The following is a 21,694-nucleotide window of genomic DNA, read 5'->3' as shown; positions in this document are numbered from 1 at the left end:
ATTGCCATATATGAAGAAAATATGTTTCTTACCTTGTGGCATTTATTTATAGAGTATCAGAAGGAGCTCCGTATAACTATGAAAAAATATTACTTTTATTAGATGACTGTTATTCTTGCAGCAAACTTATTAAAAGGTGATTTGGAATGGGGAGAATATATGGAGAGAAAATATCCGTTAGAAAATTTCCGTATGCTTAAATGAAGAGAAAAATAACTGTGTTGAAAAACCCTCTAATAACCTGTAGGAGAGACTACAGTAGTAGTCTGTAGACTATAGACTACAGAGCTAGCAACTGAGGATGCAAATCATGTTTTTCAAACTTTGTTCACAAATATTGCTTACTTAAGAAATGTATTCCATTAGAGAAAGATCTGGAAGCTAAACTTGACATACTCTTAATAATCATCTGAAAAAATACAGGAAAATTACTGTATTTCTGTATTATTTTAAATCTCTACTAAGAAATAAAAATGTTCCATTCCCCAAATTGATATTGTCAGTATTGCTGAAATATTATTGAAATATGTTGAAAGCAGTGAGGTTACCATTGTTTATGCCTTGTCTCCTCAGATAAATTTACAAAGAAAAATGAGAGTTACTGGTGTGATTACTCAAGGAGCTAAAAGGATTGGAAGTCCAGAGTACATCAAATCCTACAAAATTGCATATAGTAACGATGGAAAAACTTGGACGATGTACAAAGTAAAAGGCACCAATGAAGACATGGTAAGACTGACTTAACATATTTAATTTAAAAGTAAAATCTCATTAATAATCATTGGTTGCTAAATAGTTACTGACTCTTAAACAAAAGCCTTATACAGTTGTGATTTTTTTTTTTAAATTGGACTAAAGGGTGTAGAGTACAAGGAGTTTTTCCAAGTAATAAATGTGCAGCGGCTACCATTTAAGATTTTGTCAGATTTTAATTGGTGGTTATATAAACACTTTATCACAATATTAGCATAGTTCTGTGTATGATGATTAATTTTTATTTTAAAAATAGCTTTCAATTTCATTTTATTGCTTTGACATATTAGCACTCTTCTTAAATAAGTACAGATCAAAATTACTATTTTTAAAGAAAAAATTGTTACTTTTAACAAAAGTAAAAGAAAAGATGTATGCTTATATATTTCACATTAGAAAACAGTTTTGTTTTTCAGCAGAATATAATACATTAGAGAAAATGAAAATAATATCCAGTGCCTACTTTGCCTTTTCATATTATAGTCCCAATTTTTTATCAAATTTTCCTCAAAAAGCTTAATTTTAAAAATATCAGGACTGCAGCACATCCCATTTAAAACCAAATGGTTAAATTCTAATAAATTTTATGAAAGATTTTTTAAATACTTAAGTGAAATTAGGTAAAGTTTTCTGATTATTGTTATATGAAAAGTAAAACAAGAATGAGATTTAAAAGAATTAAATTTTCACATTTAATTTTTAGAGGGAAACACTGTTTTTCACTAGAGATAGATATGAAGACTTTGATTCTCTCATCCAGTGACCTGGTACTGACTGATAAGAAAATAATCTTGAGGAATCGTACCCTAAAGCATCATAAAGTCTGATCATAGCATTAGAGAGACTGAGTGATCAGAAAATACTAGTGGAGACTGCTAGCCAAACCAAACCAAACCAAACCAAACAAAAACACCTATAAATACTAAGTAGCATGAACAGATGGTCCCAGATTAAGCTGAAAGGTTTCAGGTGCCCATTTCTCAAACAAAGTGAAGAAACTCTCCCCTGACTCTGAAGGACTGACCTTAAAATCGACAATACCATCATAGTAGAATATAGATTATGCCATAGACCACAGTGGTTTATAGCTTTAATTAGGATTTTATCTATAGGTCTTATATTCACTGCTAAGGACAATGTGCTTCCTAAATGCTCCAGATCCCCAACATACTTAATCCAATTTTTGACGCATCACATTAGATAGGATATAAGGTCAATATATGAAAATAGGTAAAGAAGCTCTTGCCATTAATAATTTCAAACTCTATCTTATCTCTTTACCCAGGTGTTTCGTGGAAATGTTGATAACAACACACCCTATGCCAACTCTTTCACACCCCCAATAAAAGCTCAGTATGTAAGACTCTATCCACAAGTTTGTCGAAGACACTGCACTTTGAGAATGGAACTTCTTGGATGTGAACTGTCGGGTCAGTCTCATATTATCTATTTCTGTATTTTCTTTAAAAGAAAAAACATATATTTGTATGTAGTCTACTACTAATTTGCCATTTTCCAACACTCACAGATATTAATTTTGGCTACAAAATGTCTAGGGCACAGTTAGTGGAGAAAATTTGTGTGTGTGTGTGTGTGTGTGTGCACGCGTGTGTGTGTACGCACGCATGCACGAGTGCGCATGTGTGCATACGGGTACATGCGTAGGATAAACAAGTTCCAAAACATGCTGCAGAATAGAATTAATGTAGAAGGAGCAGTGTATTTCAGAGAAAGCACAATAAACTCTCACTGGGAAGTTCAATCAGATTTAAGTGTGTCTTGTTTTTAGGAGTAAGTATGATTTATGTTTTGTGACAGAAGTTCAGTAAAAACAGGAATCTGCCTGACCCCACAAATTGTAGTTATGTTTAGGCTTCATGGCATAGAAAAGTAAGCTTTATCTTTGTCCATCACCATGAGAACTTGGTTTTGTTTTGTTTTGTTTAGGTTTTATGAAACATGTAAATTTATCATTCCTCCCAGGGAGGTAATACTTCAAAACCATGAGAGCTACTATAAATTCATTCTGATGTCATTCTTATCTAGCAACCTGCTTACTGTACAAACACTGATTATCCAGCTCAGAGATAAATCTATCAAAGGATTCAGAGTTAAATAATTCTTGTCTTCCAGGAGCATCAGTGCTAGATATAAAGATCAAGACTTAATGTGTGGATCTCACAGTGGTCCCATTTCAATATAGCTAGATTCTGAACTAAACAAAAAACCTTTTCTAGGCATTTCACGGTGCTATATTTTTGGTGGTGGTTCTTGTATTTCTAGCATCAACATTTAAAAACTATCTTTGCCACTATGGCCTGAGATGATTTTGTTCAACCAACTGTTTTGTAAAAAGCCAAAAATTCATGTGTGCCCATTTTTTAGCATGAAAGACTTTATCAGACTTACAACAATGCCATTTAGTTAAAAATAGGACACATCTTTCCAAATGGACAACTGAGAGCTTTTTATTCATTTCAAAAGAAATGCACAGACATTGAAATGCACACTTTATATCTCTTTCTCTTCTCTTCTTAGGTTTCTTTGTGATGCCAAGAAAGAGAGTGATTTTTAGCAAATCAAAGTTACTATTAAAAACAGCCAAACTCTAAGTGAACCCATTACATTTAAAGGAATTAGGGACATTTGGTCAGATGAGTGAATCTGTTTTAAGAATCACATTTTCATACTATCTATGGGCATCATTTATAAAGTAACCAACATATGGTTTTAGTACCATTAATTATCCTAACAATGATGTTTTCTTTATTTTGGTAATTCGAACCCATTTATTGACAGCCAGAAATCTCAACAGAATCATTGCTGTGCAGTTTATATTACATGTCACTCTATCATCACAGGCCAGTGTCATCCCTAAGTCATTCATCATAAAGCAATCAAGGAGAAGCCAAGCCCCGTGGTTTTTAGTTGTTTAACATCGCCATCCCCAATTTTCCAGTCTCTTGATTCATGGGGGTCACTCTTTCTTACAAGACACAGTTACACCCCCAAGGTATGAATATATTTTACTTTCAGCTTTTACAGGAGTCTACACCTGACACTTTACAGATTTTATGTTCTTAAAAGAAGCCACACCCCATCTCCCGATTCCACAATTGATTTTAAGCTTGCATGCAGAGGATAAAAATCTCTCAATGGATGCTTTTAAAAGCTAGGACACCTCACTCTCGAAATAATCAATTTTTTGTTAATACTTCATTTTGCTCAGGTGCTGTCTGTTCTGGTAAAAGTCTACACATCTACACATATGAAATCATGTGGATGAGAAGGAAAATTTGTGGTGTGAGGCAAATTGGCAGAGATGTTAACTATAGCACTAGGAAATAAACAGTACTATAATGTGCCAAAGGATTTCCCACAATCCCCTGCAATGCTGTAAAGCACAGGTCTGCCTTACTGTATTCAGTAAGCTGTTAAAAGGATCTCTCAGCCTGCCCAGAAGATCAACAGTTAATCTTTTCCCTAGACACTTAAAAAAGAAAATCCCCTAAATTCTCTGAAAGGAGTATGATTTAAGATAGTTAGAATGAAATGAATCATGGCTGTAATTAGAGGAGGACTAGTCATTAATTCACCCATTCTTTGAAAAAATTATTCAGCACTTGCTCTGGGCTAGATACAAGACAACAGAGTGGGTATGAAATGAATTCTATGATGAAGCAGAAGTGATCGAAGTAAAGGCATCTGACTTCAAATATTATATCACAAAAGGAGAAAAACAACTTCCCTTTCCCTTATATCTTTCTTCAACCCAAGCAGTTTTACAAAGACCCCACTATCAGGGCAGGGTGGGTGTAGGGAGCATTGGTGGTCATAATAGAAAGATCAGAAATCTATAATGCAGACAATGCATGTTACCTTAGAACTGCTAGTAGATAAACAGCGTGTCATTAAGATTTTGGAATTTTCTAGAATCTTTGAAATTTGTCATGTGATTTTTCTCCTCCAGAAGATATATTTAGGAATTTGAACTATTTTTACCTTGAGACTTAGCTAGGTTTCCTACACCTGAATTCCAGCAAGACTTGTGCTAAGGCGCATAATTGGCTAACCCTCCATGTCAGTTTTGGCCATGTTTGCATAGGAAAGGCATTTCCTAGAAGGTGGAGGTGAAGCCAAACATGGAGAAGCTTCAAGAAGGCAGTGATCTAGATTGACTAGAACAGAAAGCTATTAATTGTAGTTAAGAATTATTTATCAGTGAACAGTTCTAAGCTCCCTCTCTTAGAGCCTGAACTTAAAACAGCCTAGTTTCAGAAAGAGTAACCAGTCCTACTACATTATTTTAGTGCTTACTGATCTGCTGATCTGGTGATTTAACATTATGTGTCAAAATGAGCTTTATGGAAATAACATTTACTGAATGTTAGCTATATGCCATACTGTTTCTAAATACTTTAACTAATTTCTTAGAATATTTTTTGAGGTAGTTTATTATTATTACACCATAAAGTGGTTAAATAATGGGTAAAAAGCCAAGAGAGACTAAGTAGGGAACCAGTAGAGTACCAGGAGATGGCCTTAATTGGAGAAAAACCCCTTTTTCACTTGGGTTTCTTGATGATCAAACTCATCTTGTGTGTTCCTTGGTCAAAATGTAGCAGTTGTACATATGGAAGACTCAACCACTGACTAATATGATAATAGAATCGTGCTTCCTATTATGAGCTTTGTGAGTGGAATTTTATCACAGTTGTAATTCAAGATTGGAAAATTGTGTGTAAATTTCTTTAAGAAATTGTGTGTATGTGTATGGGTATGCACATGTATGTGGGCATATATACACAAATTCTCATTAACAGACAAACCCAAATTTCATACCATGACGAAACTGAAAAGATATGTTCCAGATTTGAAATCTTTCAAAAATATCCAATACTAGAGGTCACTGAGTATGATCAAAATGGAAGTTTTTATAAGAAAGCTTGTACAATAAAGATTTTTGCTAGAATTACCTCATTTTCTTCTATTATCTATTATTTTAAATTCTGTATTTGCACAGTGCCTGGCACATAGTATCCATCGAGTAAATATAAGCTTCCTCGATGTCTAGAGGAAGCCATGTTGGTGCTATAAGAATCAGCAGTAAGGATTAACAGATATTTCTCAGAAAACAAAATGCTGTCCAGTTTGAAATACACCATTGGAGCACTTTGTGAAAATGACTTTGTACTGAGGGAATTTTCATTTGCGATATTATGGAAACAAATAAAAGAAAACCAAGTATACTTTGTGAGAAAATGTTCTTTTTTAAAGACACAATGAAACTGTTGAAAACCAGGGAATAGTCATGAGGCTATCAGTAATGAGATAGGAGAGAGCATTTCAGCCTTGTTTTCATTTTGCAAAATCATCTATCACAGAAAAGTAGTTTGAATTGTCTGCCTTGTTTTCAATTTTTCCAAAATATATTCAGACAAAATAGCCTGAATTGGCTATCTGGTTTTTCGATTTTGTTCCAGATTTATTTCTGATTATAGCCTTTTTTGAATTTAGATGCTTTCTCTTTGGGGAAATGAATAGCATTAAGCTTCATCTTATTTTGCCTATCCAAAATGAACGTAGAAAACTTCCAGGGCAATAAATTATTTTTCTCATGGAATCCTTCTCATTTTCTTCCAGGCTGCTCGGAGCCTCTCGGGATGAAGTCAGGACATATACAAGACTATCAGATCACTGCCTCGAGCATCTTCAGGACTCTCAACATGGACATGTTCACTTGGGAACCAAGGAAAGCTCGGCTGGACAAACAGGGCAAAGTGAATGCCTGGACCTCCGGCCACAATGACCAGTCACAATGGTTACAGGTAATATTTTCAAAAAGCCTTTCACCAATGCCTGCTCCTCTTCCTTAGTAGATTTCCTGTTGGCTACGTGAATGTCAGAGTCCTTGCCTTCATTCTCATTTAAGTGTACCTTCCTTTCTCTTTGCCTTACCTAAAATTGGTAAAACAAAAATTCCTTAGGAAGCCATAGCTGTGTGCTGCATTTACTGTGATGTTAATTTATAGGTGCTTCTGTCAGACTGATGCCCTAGATTGTGCCAGATCACAATATATATAGGCCAGTTCAATCGATTATGAGAACATGTGCATCTTAACTCTCATCTGTTCTAATGCATCCTGTCGGTATTGGTTTGAAAGTGCCACCGCAGAATTCCAGACTGGCCTGAAATCATGCCATTGACCTGCAGATTGTTCCCACAGAATCATGACTCCCGACTTATGAGCTCTTTACCTGTGGTTGCTAAGCAATGGAGCAATTTGATTACATTCTCATAAGAGAGCTTGCCTATACAAGGAAAGCATAGCCACTGCAGTCTATTTATCATTTGCAAATGAAGTGCAGTTATAGTCAGTGCTTTATAAAAGGAATCTTCTTTTAATGCATTTATTGCGGAGTACTTTTAAGTATGCGCAAATTTGTTAATGTCTTCTGTGGCAAAGAAAAGTAAGACAGCTTAATTCCATAATGAGGTCATTTTATTTGAAAGATAGGAGTTTCATTATTGATTTTTATGCTGTATCCGTGAGTTTCAAAACTGTGGTAATTCATTACATTTCTGAAAATAACAAAACAATCATAATAGCAACAAATGTTACCCCTCATAGAACCTGATTTGCCACCTGAGTCTGTTCTAAGTCACCTGAAATGTCCAATAGAATCTTCTCAACAGAAATAGTCACTTTTCCCTTGACTTTCCCCTGACATTCTGTCTTGATCTCTATTGATCTGGAGCTTTATTGGGCTCTTTCATTAGCCCTTATGCATAAAGGATAATTCGTGTGTGTTTTTCTTTTTAATGTTTTATGAGCATTTTGACAGAAGGGTGTATGTCTACACACACACACAAACATACACACACACATACACACTCACACTGCGTATTTCCTTTCTCACCATGCCCTCTGCCACCTCCCTGATCTAGGCTACCACTCCCTCCCTCACCTGGGTTTTGCCAAAGCTTCCTGACCAGCTTTCCTAGTTCTGGTCTCACTCTCTAAAAATCCACTTCCTAAATTGTGAGCAGTGAGTGATTTTTTTTTTTCAAAAATGCAAATATGATTCTCTTACTCCCTTTCTAAAACCCTTCAATTGCTCCCTATCAGCCTCAGAATAAAGTGCAGATTTCTTAATATAGCTTCGAAGTTTTTGCCGGAGTTGGCCCCATTTCATCTCTTACCACACTCTTCTAAATTTGCTTCACTTTCTCAAACCAAATGTTCTCTCTTTCAATGCCTTTATAAATGTCCTCTTCCTAGAGGAAAAGAACAGAAAGAATACTTCTACCCTTAGTATCCCCTGCCTTGTGTGGCTGATGTCCTCAGCTGCAGTTTGAATGTATTTTCCTCTGGGAACCCTTTGCTGCTACTACCAGCTTCATCTTACCACAGGAAGATCTTACCACTACTTACAATAGTACTCAGCTCTCTCCTGAGTACTACTGTATCCTCGGTAATCCTCTCACTGTCCATTATCATACTGTATTGGAAATTGTGTTCTCAGATTTGACTGTTTGCTCCAGGAGGGATGAAACTACACTTGCCTCTTGTGACTTTCTCAGCTTGTTGTCCAATACCTAAATGAATAATACTTGTCGTAACACTTGACATGGTAGGCATTCAACGAATATTTATTGAATGAATGAATAAGTGGATAAATTGAAGAATTCAAAGTATAATTCAAGTTATCGATTTGGGCCTCAATGGCATATCATTCTGATCCTCAACTGGTAATATCCTCGAACTTTAAAATAATATTTGAAATAGAAATCTAAAATCTCATATTGGGGGCTCCTGGGAGGCTCAGTGGGTTAAGCACCCAACTCTTGGTTTCCACTCAGGTCATGATCTCATGAGTTGTGGGATAGAGCCTGTGTCAGACTCCCAGCTCATCAGGGAGTCTGCTTAGGATTCTCTTCCTCTGCCTCTTCCCCAGTTTGTGCATGCACGTGCGTTTTCTCTCTCTCTCTCAAATAAATAAATAAATATTAAGAAAATAAAGTAAAATCTCAGGGGTGCCTGGGTGGCTCAGTGGGTTGAGCCTCTACCCTCAGCTCAGGTCATGATCCCAGGGTTCTGGGATGGAGCCCCACATAAGGCTCTCTGCTCAGCAGGGAGCCTGCTTCCCTCTCTCTTTGCGTGCCTCTCTGCCTACTTGTGATTTCTGTCTGTCAAATAAATAAATTAAATCTTTAAAAAAAAAAAAAGAAAAGAAGGTAAAATCTCATGTTAATGATCTAGTCTTTATAACATAGGAATTAAAGTTTAATGATATGTAGACTTTATGAAGTTTTCAAGTTCTTAATTTGAAGAAATCATGGAAAAACTTTTTCCTACTGGTTAGACTTGCAATATTAAACTGGTTCTTTGTTGCTGTATAACGTTTTTTAATTGGAAATAGTCTAGTCATACTCCAGATTAACTGGATTTAGCTAATATTATTTGCCTGTCATAATGCCATGTAGAATAAGACAAAATATCTTATACCCCATAAGTAGCTCAGATAGGCTGGCTAGCAGACTCCAGAAATATCTACATGAAAGGATTGCCAATGGCAAATATCCTTAGAAAGATAAAATAAAAACAAACATTTTTTTTACATGAATCAGTCTGTAATCTTTGATCCAAACCTCCATCCATCACATTTTTTTAAGATGACTTTTCAACTGTCTTCTTAAAGTCACTTGCATGCTGAAATTGATTCATTCTGTTGGTGACAGATTTTCTGTCAATTCAAGGACCAGTTCTTCCAGTATGTGTTTATTTTTTTGTTGTGTCAAAACATATTCAGAATCTCCAAGGCAAGGTAAATTGACATCTTTTCTTATATATTTTTTTTCTTTTTTGACCTCATGTAAGAATTGCTCCAGAATTGTGACTATTTTTAGCATCTTCTCCTCAAGAGGATATAATCTGTTCAACTGTACATTGTTATGCTTGTTAGTATCTTTGTTGAAAATAAGATTAACATTTTTACAGATAATGTATAGGGTGATTTTTAAAAATTTTTTATTAACATATAATGTATTATTAGCCCCAGGGATACAGGTCTATGAATCACCAGGTTTATAAATGTCACAGCACTCACCATAGCACATACCCTCCCCAATGCCCATAACCCCACCACCCTCTCCCTACCGCCATACCCCCGGCAACCCTCAGTTTGTTTTGTGAGATTCATGCAAACCTCTTATGGTATGTCTCCCTCCTGATCCCATCTTGTGTCATTTTTGCCTTCCCTATCCCCCAAACCCCCACTCTGCTTCTCAAATTCCTCATATCAGGGAGATCATATGATAATTGTCATTCTCTGATTGACTTATTTCACTAAGCATAATACCCTCTGGTTCCATCCACGTCATTGCAAATGGCAAGATTTCATTTCTTTTGATGGCTGCATAGTATTCCAGTGTGTCTGTGTGTGTATACAAACAAGAAATTATATATATATATGTATATATATATACATATTGGCAATATTAAACTGGTTCTTTGTTGCTGTATTACAGTTTTTAATTGGAAATAGTCTAGTCATACTCCAGATTAACTGGATTTAGCTAATATTATTTGTGAGTCATAATGCCATGTAGAATAAGACAAAATATCTTATATATGTATATATATATATATATACACACACACAAGAATATATGCCTTTGCTGTGTCCCACAGATTTTGAACAGTTGTGCTCTCATTATCATTTGTTTCCATGAATTTTTTCAATTCTTCTTTAATTTCCTGGTTGACCCATTCATTCTTTAGTAGGATGCTTTTTAGCCTCCAAGTCTTTGGGTTCTTTCCAAATTTCTTCTTGTGATTGAGTTCTAGCTTCAGAGCATTGTGGTCTGAAAATATGCAGGGAATGATCCCAATCTTTTGATACTAGTTGAGGCCTGATTTGTGACCCAGGATGTGATCTGTTCTGGAGAATTTTCCATGTGCACTAGAGAAGAATGTGTATTCTGTTGCTTTAGGATGGAATGTTCTGAATATATCTGTGATGTCCATCTAATCCAGTGTGTCATTAAGGCCTTTATTTCCTTGTTGAAATTTTTGCTTGGGTGATATGTCCATTTCAATGAGGGGAGTTAAAGTCCCCTACTATTATTGTATTATTGTCAATGTGTTTCTTTGATTTTGTTATTAATTGGTTTATGTAGTTGGCTGCTCCCATGTTAGGGGCATAGATATTTAAAATTGTTAGATCTTCTTGTTTGACAGACCCTTTGAGTATGATATAGTGTCCTTCTTCATCTCTTATTATAGTCTTTGGCTTAAAATCTAATTTATCTGATACAAGGATTGCTACCCCAGCTTTCTTTTGATGTCCATTAGCATGGTAGATTGTTTTCCATCCCGTCATTTTATTTTATTTTTTTTAAAGATTTTATTTATTTATTTGAGAGACAGACAGTGAGAGAGAGCATGAGCGAGGAGAAGGTCAGAGAGAGAAGCAGACTCCCTGTGGAGCCGGGAGCCCGATGCGAGACTCAATCCCAGGACTCCGGGATCATGACCTGAGCCGAAGGCAGTTGTCCAACCAACTGAGCCACCCAGGCGTCCCTCCATCCCGTCATTTTAAATCTGAAGGTGTCTTTGGGTCCAAAATGGGTTTCTTGTAGACAGAGTATGGATGCGTTTTGGTTTTTTATCCATTCTGATACCCTGTGTCTTTGACTAGGGCATTTAGCCCATTTACATTCAGGGTAACTATTGAGAGATATTAATTTAGTGCCATCGTATTGCCTGTAAGGTGACTATTACTGTATACTGTCTCTGTTCCTTTCTAGTCTACTACTTTTAGGCTCTCTCTTTGCTTAGAGGACCCCTTTCAGTATTTCCTGTAGGGCTGGTTTGGTGTTTACAAATTCTTTTAGTTTTTGTTCGTCCTGGAAGCTTTTTATCTCTCCTTCTATTTTCAATGATAGCCTAGCTGGATATAGTATTCTTGGCTGCATGTTTTTCTCATTTAGAGCTCTGAATATATCATGCCAGTTCTTTCTGGCCTGCCAGGTCTCTGTGGATAAGTCTGCCGCCAATCTTATATTTTTACCATTGTATGTTACCGACTTCTTGTCCTGGGCTGCTTTCAGGATTTTCTCTTTGTCACTAAGACTTTTAAGTTTTACTATTAGATGACAGGGTGTTGACCTATTCTTATTGTTTTTGAGGGGGTTCTCTGTGCCTCCTGGATTTTGATGCTTGTTCCCTTTGCCATATTGGGGAAATTCTGTGCAATAATTTGCTCCTATATACCTTCTGCCCCTCCCCTTTCTTCTTCTTCTGGAATCCCAATTATTCTAATATTGTTTCATCTTATAGTATCACTCATCTCTCGAATTCTTCCCTTGTGGTCCAGTAGTTTTGTTTGTCTCTCTTTTGCTCAGCTTCCTTATTCTCTGTCATTTGGTCTTCTATATCACTAATTCTTTCTTCTGCCTCAATTATCTTAGCAGTAAGAGCCTCCATTTTTTATTGCACCTCATTAATAGCTTTTTTAAAATTTTAGCTTTTAGTTCTTTTATTTCTTCAGAAAGGGCTTTTATTTCTCCAGACAGTGTTTCTCTAATATCTTCCATGCCTTTTTTGAGCCCAGGTAGCACCTTGAGAATCATCATTCTGAACTCTAGATCTACTATATTACCAATGTCTGTATTGATTAGGTCCCAAGTCTTTGGTACTGCCTCTTGTTCTTTTTTCTGGTGTGAGTTTTTCCTCCTCATCATTTTATCCAGATAAGAATATATGAACGAGAGAATAAAATACTATGAAGGTGGCAAAGACTCCAGAAAAATGTACGCTAACCAAATCAGAAGAGACACCAAATCAGGGGAGAAAAAAGGGGGTAAAAAGAAGTTTAAAAATATTTTTTTTAATTAAAATATATGTGTATATATACACACACACACATATTGGACTGGTGAATAGAACAGAGCCACCTACTTGATTTTGGGTGTATTTTGGTCTCTTGGAAGAAACTAACTCCCAAAATTTTAAAGAAAGAAAAACTTATATCTATACAAAAATAAAGGTAAACTGAAGAAGGGAAGGAATATGACTCTAAAGATGAAATTTTTTTTAAAATTCTAAAAAAGGAATTGATAAGTTGGTTGGGAAAAGAAAGAAAAAGAAACTGGAGAGAATTTGCTCAGGCTGGAGACTGGAACAAAGTCCTGTGCTAGATTTAGGGTATATTTTGATCTATTAGAAGAAGTTGTATCCCAAAATTTTTTAGAAGAAAAACCCTATATGTATACAAAAAATAAAGTTAGATACAATGAAGGATAAAATATGACTATAATAATGAAGTTTTTAAAAGCTTTTTTTAGAAAGGTATTAAGATAAACTAGTTAAAAGAAGAGGAAAAGTTTTTAAAAATTAGAATAAGAAGAACTTTTTTTAAAATAAAATTTAAAAAATGTAATTAACTTTGCAAGATTAAAGAATCATGAGGAGAAAGCCATGAATTCCATGCTTTGCTTTCCCCTTCTCTGGAATTCCGCTGTTTTTGATCAGTGAGTTTGGTCTTGGCTGGATGTTCTTTCTGTTCTTCTAGGGGAGGGACCTGTTGTAGTGATTCTCAGATGTCTTTGCCCAAGGTGGAATTGTGCCATCCTTGCCAGGGACCAGCCTAAATAATCTGCTTGAGTTTGCTCTCAGGAGCTTTTGTTCCCTTAACGCTTTCTGTAGAGCTCTGGAGGACAGGAATGATAATGGCGGCCTCCCAATCTCTGGCCAAGAGGAACCAAGAGCTCGGGGCCCCTCTCCTCAGTGTGCTCTCAGAGAAAAGCGCTCAATCACTCCCATCTTTCTGGTCTCCGGCCACACTCCAAGCTCACCCGGCCTGTGACTGAGCATTTCTGTCTCTGACATATAGCCCCATTTGGAATCTCCAAACCCACCAGATTCTTGCTGCTCTACTCTGCCGGTGGCTCTCCCTGGATCTGCTACTTGTGGGGTCCTTGCTCAAGGAGCAGAGACCTGTTTGTGCCATGGATCACGGTTAAGGTAATATGAGAGCTCACTCCTTGATTCCATCTCTGTAGCTGGCTTTCCCCTTCTGATACCTGTGAGCTCTGCTACACTCAGATAACCCCGATCCTTCTGTGACCCCGCAGGATCGAGACCACACTGTCCCCACCAGGGCTCCACCCCCACTTAGCCTCTGGAGTGATGTCTCTCAGTAAAGCAGACTTTTAAAAGTTTGAATATGTGCTCTGTTGCTCCACTGCTTGCTGGGAGCTGCCACCCCACCCCCCAACAGTCTATCTTCCTGTCGTTTAGATTCACTTCTCCTCACATTCTACGTTTCAGAAAGTGGTCAATTTACTGTTTCTAGAATTGCTGCTCCTCTTCTCTTCGATCTCCTATTGGTTTTGTGGGTGTTCAAAATGGTTTGATAACTATCTATCTGAACTCCTGCAACCTGATGTCATCTCAGTCTGCTACACACCTCTGCCATCTTCTAGGGTGATTTTGTTTTTGAATTACTGATACAAAGTCAGTTTTTATCCTTGTTTGAGACTTCTGAATTTGTAAGTTTTAGTTGTGTTTTTAGTAAGATGCATCAGTTCTGAGAAATAGCCCTTCAGAAGAAAAAACATATCTTTCATTTAAAATTCCCTTCCTTCATTACCGATCTCCTGCTAATTGATTTTTAAGAAATTTCTTATATACATCAACTATACATATAATCTTCTAATGATGAGAGTTTTATTTAAGTTTAGTAGGTTTTGCCAAAACGTATTTGGATAACATATGACACTACAGTTACTCTAAAAGAAACCCCCAAAAGCCCTTTGGCCCAGTCATTATGTATTTTAAGGAACTCTTTAAGATATTCTTTTAAGGAATTCTTATGTATTCAAATACCACTTTAACATCTGATTCTTGTGATTACTCTAAGTTTTCTTTCAGTCTCTTCTATAATATGGTACAAATCCCAGCTGCTTCTCCAGCAAATGTTCTTGTGTTATTTTTTGGAAGTGATCTTACCTAACTAATTAACATCCTTGAGCTACTGTTAATCATGAAATCATTATGCTATTCCTGCAGAAACATGGCAAAAATGTGTTAAGTCCACAGGCAGTCCTAAATGAGAACCATTTCTCAGACCTCTGGAAAAATGTTGTTCCATCACTTTGATGTGTTTGATGTTCTTTAAAACTTTGAACAAGAAGCCCTACCAGTGTGTTTTCCAAAAGCCTCTGAAGGTTAAATTGCAGTTTCTGCCTTTCAAAAAATCTTTCCTAAATTGAAACCTCATAAGCCAATCATTCCTGACTCATAGTTGGATGTTCCTAACACATGGTTGGATTAGATTTTAATCCTTGTTTTAAAAATAAAATGACATTTAACTCACTGAGATGCTTTAGGATCAGATAATAATAATCTGTGGTTAGTTTCCAAACAAAGGACCCATAAGTTTTGTCATATTTTAAGGTGGAATAAGTCAGACAAATGACAGAACCAAGGAAGCACATAGTAGGTTTCCAGCAATAGCTCCCTCTTTTTTTTTCTTTCTGGTGATTTCTATAATCTCAGGAGAGCATAATCTGATGTCACAATTCATAACTAAGAATGAAGATACGTATACATATTATTTCCTTTATCTAAAAGGGATTTTCCAATAAAACGAAATGTAAAGTAATATGCTACCAGCTCAGTTGCAAACTGTGAGCAGTGTTGCTAAATTACATAAATTTGCATTAGCAAACAAAAAAAATCCAAATTTTTTATCTAGGTAGTGACAGATTTTTCAGATCTTTACCTGTGAGTAGTAATAATAATATTCATAGCATAAAATGCACATTATGCCATTTGGCAGTGTTCTCTACTGAAATCGTATCCTTACTAGAATTTTTATGTGTTTTTATGACCATTTTCAGTGGCTTATCAACAGATTGAGCAAATTTATGGTCAGATCTTCTTATTTATGCTTAGATAATACAAACTACTTAAAATGCGGCATGGAATTGAGATGTTTAATGACATTCTAACAGGGGTAGGAGTATTACTGATGATAGTCTTATAAATTGTGAAGAAATATTTTGGTCTAGTAGATGCAGCTGTACAAGGAGCACTCTTAAGAATTAACTTGGATTGATAAAAATATTTTTTAAAATAAGAAATTATAAATTTTCTTATAGTGAATATATCATGCATGAATTCATTGCCTTATTGGTGGTGATTATAGAACATGGATAAGTCACCATCCATAAGTTTGGTTAAAAGTTCTTCGGATTTCATGAAGGGTAGCATAATATAAATGACTAACAGGAAGGAAAATGTCACCTAGGAAATGACCTTTTGGTCTATTTCATGACACGTTTGCTAATTTAAGGTAGTCTGCATAGTATTTCAACAAAATTAGTAGAATTAGTAGAGTTGTTAGGCTGCACACTTTAGTGTTGACCTTTGTCAAAATTGCAAATAATCCTACACAGCTTCATTTCAATACTAATTCTCTGGAAATGTGTAAGAAAGCAGTTGAATTTAAGTTTTCAAATTAAATAAACCTTTTTCAATCCAGTCTGTTTCGGAGTTTTAAAAGGCGGTATTCTAGCCATAAAATTCATAACTTCTATAAAGCCATTAATTTCTCTTGCCCTTTGGACAATTTATTTACAGAGAAACTGAAGGAAGGATTTTCAAGGATCAAGGAATCTCTAGGCCCCTGGAAGACATTTGGCAATATGAAGAAATACTGTTTTCCATTTCACTATTCCAAAATCTCACATACAGTAACCAATAAGCCCACATGAAAGAGATCAAGTAATGAAACAATTTATGTACAATTGTGAAAGAGCTTCCATCTTTCATAATGTTAGTATATTTCAGGGTTTATTAAATGAGTCAAAGATTTCTGTACTTTGCATAGACTATAAATTATCTTTCAACTTTTTGTAAGCTCGCAATTATCAAAAGTAATCTCTACCATCCAATTAGAAAAAAAATTTTAATAAGCAAAAAAATTGCGTTAAGGTATTTATATAGCAAGTACTTCGAAGGCAAAGGGAAGTTCAGCCAGAATCAATCTAGTACACTGAGAGCATAGTTTAAAGTCCAAAAATCTGATTTTTAGGGCTTACAGATCACATCAGTATTCTAAAACTCAGTTTTTTCTCTTGTTCATCTAAAATGTGGATATTGTAGAGGTGCTTGGCTGGCTTAGTCCATAGAACATGCAGCTCTTTATCTCAGGGCTGTTGGTTCAAGCCCCATGTTGGGTGTAAAGATTACTTTAAAATAAAATAAAATAAATCGTGGATATTATAGAAAAGATAACCATCCAGGCAATCCTCCCTTTTAAAAACTCTCAGAGAGCTATAGATTCTAGTATCTTACGTTATGACTCTGTCCAAAGTAATCAGAAAATGATCCAGGACCACCAGCTAATTTCTGATGAAGTTAACAAACAGACATCATATGATTTACTTAGTTTGTAGATATAACCATCTAACCTTAAAATGACCCATTAAAAAATTAACTTACAGGGGTGCCTGGGTGGCTCAGTTGGTTGAGCGTCTGCCTTCAGGTCGAGTCATGATCTCAGGGTCCTGGGATCAAGGACCACATGAAGCTCCCTCCTCAGCAGGGAGTCAGCTTCTCCCTCACCCTCTCCCTCTGTGCTCTCTCTTTCTCTCAGATTAAAAAATAATAACTTATATATCATGCAGAGTTTATCTACTTAATACTTAAAATTTTCCCCATACCTTTCCATCTGTTCTACCTTTAGGCCATTTCTATGGGTTGGTATCTATCTCTCTATAAACAGCTTTAAAAAAATAAGGATCCCCTAAGACAAAGCAATGAGACATATTAAGCCGGTATGAAGCACTAATAAACTAGCACTGACCTACAGCAAGATATGCAAAATGTACAAAACAGTAGCTGCTAACGTGTACATTTGATTAAGTTCAGGGTGCAGTTTTGGAAACAAGCTTCGATGGTACATAGAAATTAGAGGGAGGCTTTGTGGTTCACAGGTTATTTTAAGTGGCTTCATAATGTAAAATTTTGCATAGAAATTTTTAAGACACCTACTATTGCAAAACACAATGCCAGGTGCAAGGAACCGAAAGATATGTTTGGCACTGTATCTGCCTGCATATATGATTACCAACGCCCTAATTGTCATGATTCAACAGTCCAGAAGCAATAAACAGAAATGGGGGGAATTGGATGCTTCAGCTCAGAAGAAGTATTTGAGACCATTGAAAAGCTGAACAACAGAACTTATAAGAATGGTGTGCACAGCATGCCCATTTGTGTTTTTATGATAACAAGAATTAAAGGACCTCTGATTCCTTTGTGTGCGAATGAATTTTAATTTGTAACATATTTGTTACCTTTTATTAACGAGATCCAGTTTTAAGAATAGTAACTGTTTTCCTCTAAATAGATGAGCTGGAGATTTGCCAGTGAGTGAAATTTAGAACCTGGGAATACTGATTCAAATAAGACAAGCATTTGTGAAGACTTCCAAGTAAAATGAGAATCTCCTCTAATCAGTGATATTGTTGTGCCTTTAAAGGAACTCTCTCAGTGACTAAGTTATTTCTGTTTTGTCACGAGGCCACAGGGAGTCTGAGAGGCTTGCTAAAAATTTGCAGGGCTAGCCAGCAATAGATGGGGAACTTGAAACGTACCAAGAAGCTCTTGTGCCGATTTTTACCACAATATTTTATAGACTGTTCAGTGAGTGAGGTGACTCCCTTTCCCAGGGCATATTTGTTGGATTAGGAAGCCCTTTCAGAGCCCAGTGCATAGCCATGACCACTTACCTTGTCTTGAGGGAGAGTTTCTGGTATCTCTGTGCATCTAGCTTGCCCTTTAAATTTGTGGCTCCACAGTGTAAAAATTTTATTTAGTGTCACTGACCACTGAATATGCGTGCGTGCCTGCGCACACGCACACACACAGAGGACACATACACACACACACACACAGAGGCACACATTAAATATTGTAAAAATGTGATCCGTATTTGTCTGGTTTAAGATAAAGCTAGTATGAAATAGGACAGAAATTCTAACTTTTCCTGCAACTTAAAGACATCTCTATGTGCACACCCTACCTTTTAGAGAATGCTACTATAGTCAAGACTCTCAGTCACAGTTCAGTTCACCTGGTCCAGTTACTTTGGTTTATCCTAAAGACCTTTATAATTTTTTTTTTCAAAGCCATTGGTGCTATGATGGGTGGTTCATCCAATTTTCATTTACATTCATGATTAAGATGTCTCCCATTTTTGAAGTATTTATTTGCTAACTGATGTCAACCTAACAAATTCATTTGTAGCAAATATCACATTCATTTTTCTCTTTCACTATTAAACTCACATGTCTGTGGGGAGAACATTCCTCTGTGAAGTGACTTTTAAATCTCTAATGTCTTTGTTTCATGCTGCTATTAGAGTTCACTGGCAGAGCTTGTCTCCTGGGAAGTATAGGTCCACCTAACCATGCCTGTTTCTGCATTGACCTCTGGTTAGAATCTTCTCTGAGATTTTTAAGATGTGCATAAGGACATATCTACCTATTGCTTCCAATTTATTACCTTCTGAAAGTAGTATGTTTCAGAGAAAAATAGATATGTTTCTTGGCTAGCAAAGATTGTGGTCTTAGTATCAAGGCCTACTACAGTTTCAACTTGATGACTGACCCCTTAGGCCCCTTGCCCAAGGTCTGTCAAGATGACTGGATGCTGTTCCCTCACTTTGACCTGCCCTCTACTTCTCTCGAGTCCTGGTGTGTCTGATGCTTGTCCTTTCACCTAAGCCTCCCGTGTCCTTATTTGGTTTACCTAACTCTGGGCCTTGTTTCCAGCTCTGCCCTCTCACAACTGATGGCCTGCTTATGATCTACTTTCCTCCCTATGGAGTTTCAGCCCAGCCTGGCTCTCACAGGGTCACCAAGTGCTCCCTTGACTACTGGCTTATCAGGGTTCAGCTTGTAGCCCCAACTCACTTCAGTCTTAGCTCTCTTGATTCCTGGTTCTGACAGTGACACTCAAAGTTTTTATTTCTCCAAGTACTCCTTTTCTTCAGACAGTTCTCCTACCAGAATTCAGTCCTCCTGACTACATACTTAGAGTTTCCAAAAGGTCCTCTCTTCCACAGTGTGATTATGAGTTGATAAAATTAAGACAACATACATCACTCTTTAATCCTAAACATGCAGTATTCTAAAACAAATTAAGTTCCTTTGTCCCCAAAGGATAACTTTTATGAGCATTTCCCAAAATGTACTCTGCAAGAACTGCTTCCATAGGTTCTTTAAAAAAAGATTCTGTACCGAAATATATTTAGTAAAGCCTATATGGTCTTCTCTGTTCTTAGTGGTCCACATTAATCTTAGCATAGGATCCTTAAGAATCCAGTAGGAAAGAGCTTTGTTTTATTTGGAAATATTCAAACGTACTTGATCACAGAGTGCTTTTTAAAAATAACTGCCTTAACATCTCCAGGAACTGCTGTAGGATAATCTATACCAATTAAATTGTTTTTACTGCAGTACTTTGTTGTTTTCAAAGGGCTTTTCTAATAATTTTCACTGAATCCTTATAATAGTCTGAGTGTATGCAATTATTTGTATAAAGTACTCTATCTCAAGACATGACGAAACAATTTTTAGAGGTTATATGGCTTAATCCTATAAATGTGAGAACTTGACCCAAGATTCCAGTCTCTCTATTTTCCATTGAGAGCCATTTTTCATTTGGCATCATGCAGCATGAAGCCTAACCTTAGCAGCCTTTTTCTCGAGACTTTTTTCAGGATAGTCAAATATATGCAAAATATGTGTATTTGGAAGTAGGGTTTTCCAATTCACTGCATTCTTCTATTTTTGTGAAAGACCTACTTAATATCACAGCAATGTCATCAATCCCATGTCCATATCTGTACAAGCCAAGCATTTAAAATTTCCTAAGTGGATTCAAAGCGTTATTTTCACTTCCGCTTCAGAAAGAATGTTTCCCATAAGCTAAAGTGAGCCTAGATGCACCCGGAGAATAGTGGACCCATGCCGTGAATAAAATGGGCTCTGTACCTTGGCCAGTCCAAGCAAAGAAAGTATTTTGCTTGTTATGAAACATCTCCTGTGACCTGAAAAGCTTAGCTGGAGAAGTTTATAATAGTACACAAATACTTGACACTCAAGTGGTAAAAGATTTTTCTCTCATGTGTTGAAAAGTACATTTGATAATTTCTTTAAAACTCTATTTTTCCCTTCACTTAAAGTGACAGGGGACCATCACTGAAACTTACTTTTAAATATATAATCTGTGAAGTTCATCCTCCTGCAAATGTTCATACACTTCTTGGCTTTGCCTTCTCTGTTCACGGTGTAAAGTTCTCTCTTCTCATTGCAATGAGAGAGGCTTTTGTAGCTGATGTGCATTAAATTTCAAAGTATAGTTCCTATTAGGTTAGTCACTGTTTACAGTGAAATGGGATGCTAAACATAAGCAATAGACATTTTGTAGCATTCCCTGCTGTTGAACAATGGGAACTTGAACTATGAAAGCACCGTTGTTTAACAAATACATTCCTTGCAAAATTTCCTCATTTAAGAAGTCAGACTATAGTCTCTTTGAATAATAAAATTTCTGTTGTTCCATAAATCTGCTCTTCTACATGGCCAGTGACTTTTTTTCCTTTTTGTTTTTTTTAAGATTTTATTTATTTATTTATTTGACAGAGATCACAAGGAGGCAGAGAGGCAGGTAGAGAGAGAATAAGAAGCAGGCTCCCCACTGAGCAGAGATGTGGGGCTTGATCCCAGGACTCTGGGATCATGACCTGAGCTGAAGGCAGAGGCTTTAACCCACTGAGCCACCCAGGCGCCCCTGGTCAGTGACTTTTGATAGAGAAAAATTTAAGAAACAGGTGTGTGTGTGCATATATATTCAAC

The 21,694-nt window shown here is 36.4% G+C and overlaps 1 protein-coding gene across 1 annotated transcript in view; it reads left to right on the top strand.

Annotated features, from left to right (window-relative positions):
• The window catches only part of EDIL3 (EGF like repeats and discoidin domains 3), a 406,610-nt gene that overhangs the window by 296,186 nt on the left and 88,730 nt on the right, over window positions 1–21,694 (top strand). Inside the window, exons 7-9 of the mRNA XM_059418197.1 lie at window positions 574–729; window positions 2,039–2,183; window positions 6,397–6,581. Of these exons, the coding sequence (XP_059274180.1) occupies window positions 574–729; window positions 2,039–2,183; window positions 6,397–6,581 (486 nt within the window). The remainder of the gene's footprint in view (window positions 1–573; window positions 730–2,038; window positions 2,184–6,396; window positions 6,582–21,694) is intronic.

This window comes from Mustela nigripes, chromosome 12, assembly GCF_022355385.1.
Source record: "Mustela nigripes isolate SB6536 chromosome 12, MUSNIG.SB6536, whole genome shotgun sequence".
In the NCBI taxonomy this organism is placed as follows: Eukaryota; Metazoa; Chordata; class Mammalia; order Carnivora; family Mustelidae; genus Mustela; species Mustela nigripes.
The sequence above is the reverse complement of the archived record's forward strand: the minus strand, read 5'-3'. Positions and strand labels throughout refer to the sequence as shown.